Genomic DNA, 1,318 nt, shown 5'->3' on the forward strand with positions numbered 1-1,318 from the left:
CCTTTCAGGTCAAGCGTTGTCACCGCTGCCAAATAAATGATCCAATGAAAACTGTAGCACCGGTTCTACATTCAATCAAGGTTCTAATTTTTTTAATTTATAGACTGAAACACAAGCACTGTTTTTATAAGTAAATATAACCCCTTTCCATTATATCTTTCTATTATTTGTTCTTGCCAAGCAGGTAGTACACTAGTGTTTCATTTGCACAAAATATCTGAAAACAGATAACCATGAACTTTTTTGCTATCAGTCTTCAACCAAATACACCCCATACTTCCTCTTGTTCCACCGTCACCCACGTCTGCCCGAGATAATGAATACCTGTCCAATGGGAGACAACTTTGAGGTTGGTGATGCAGAGGATGAAATCGATAAACAGCTGACTGAAGTACACAATCTTAATACCAAGGTTTGTAAATGTTGAGAAAATACTAGAAATAAGATTTTTTTTACAATCTTGCCTAAAGTGCATTTCTATTTTTGAAGGTTCTTCAAAATATTGAAATGGCACAGGAAAGACAGCAAAGGACTTTTGGAGACCGGAAACGCAAATTTACCCGTGTCGCAACTGTTGAGGCTGGGGATGAATGTCTGATTTCAGGGGCTTCAAAAAGGCCACGTACAGGGGACACATTGACCAGCCAGCACAGAGGACCTTACAAGATTGGAAACATTACAAAAAAGGGAGTGGCCACTGTGCTGAAGGGATCAACAACCATGAAGGTCAATGTGTCCAGACTGAGGCCCTATTATAGGTTAACAAGTAAGTGCTTTTAGATGTTCCACACTTCTGTGTCTTTGTGTTCATATTTTTACTTCATGAGAATAACTGAAAAAATGTTTTCATCATATATACAACAAGATGAGCAACTATCTGAAGGGCAGCTCCTCAACGACCACGAATACTCCTCAAGGGACTGGCAGCAGGAGCATTCCTATTGTTTTTCTGGAGCAAAGTGGGAACGGGATGTGAACCCAGTTCAAGAGGCTCTTGTATGCTTTGACATATTTTGCTCTGAATCTGCGCCTGACTGGCTCTGCTAATTTAATCTCCTCTCCTTTCTCACATTGCTGCCCCAAATGTAATAACTTCTCCTGAAATATTTTAATTTTCTTTCATTTAGCTATGTTACATATTGGACCAGGATTGTTCACCTGCTGAGCTAATTGTGAAGGAGGGAAGTGTGTGCCTTACACGTGAGGATTTCTGGTCCTTGGGGTTAAGTCAGTGCATGGAATCAAATGTAAGTATTCTTAAATGTGTCTCATAAAACCTGTAATATCTAACTGTCTAATCACTGGTTAATTTCAATGT

The 1,318-nt window shown here is 39.5% G+C and overlaps 1 protein-coding gene across 1 annotated transcript in view; it reads left to right on the plus strand.

Annotated features, from left to right (window-relative positions):
* The first annotated feature begins 262 nt into the window (after positions 1-262).
* Positions 263-1,318, plus strand: part of LOC107104926 — a 5,126-nt gene continuing 4,070 nt past the window's right edge. The window contains exons 1-4 of the mRNA XM_015405044.1: positions 263-412; positions 490-766; positions 866-996; positions 1,128-1,247. Of these exons, the coding sequence (XP_015260530.1) occupies positions 317-412; positions 490-766; positions 866-996; positions 1,128-1,247 (624 nt within the window). The 5' untranslated portion in view covers positions 263-316. The remainder of the gene's footprint in view (positions 413-489; positions 767-865; positions 997-1,127; positions 1,248-1,318) is intronic.

Source organism: Cyprinodon variegatus, unplaced genomic scaffold (assembly GCF_000732505.1).
Source record: "Cyprinodon variegatus isolate N-32 unplaced genomic scaffold, C_variegatus-1.0 Scaffold1957, whole genome shotgun sequence".
In the NCBI taxonomy this organism is placed as follows: Eukaryota; Metazoa; Chordata; class Actinopteri; order Cyprinodontiformes; family Cyprinodontidae; genus Cyprinodon; species Cyprinodon variegatus.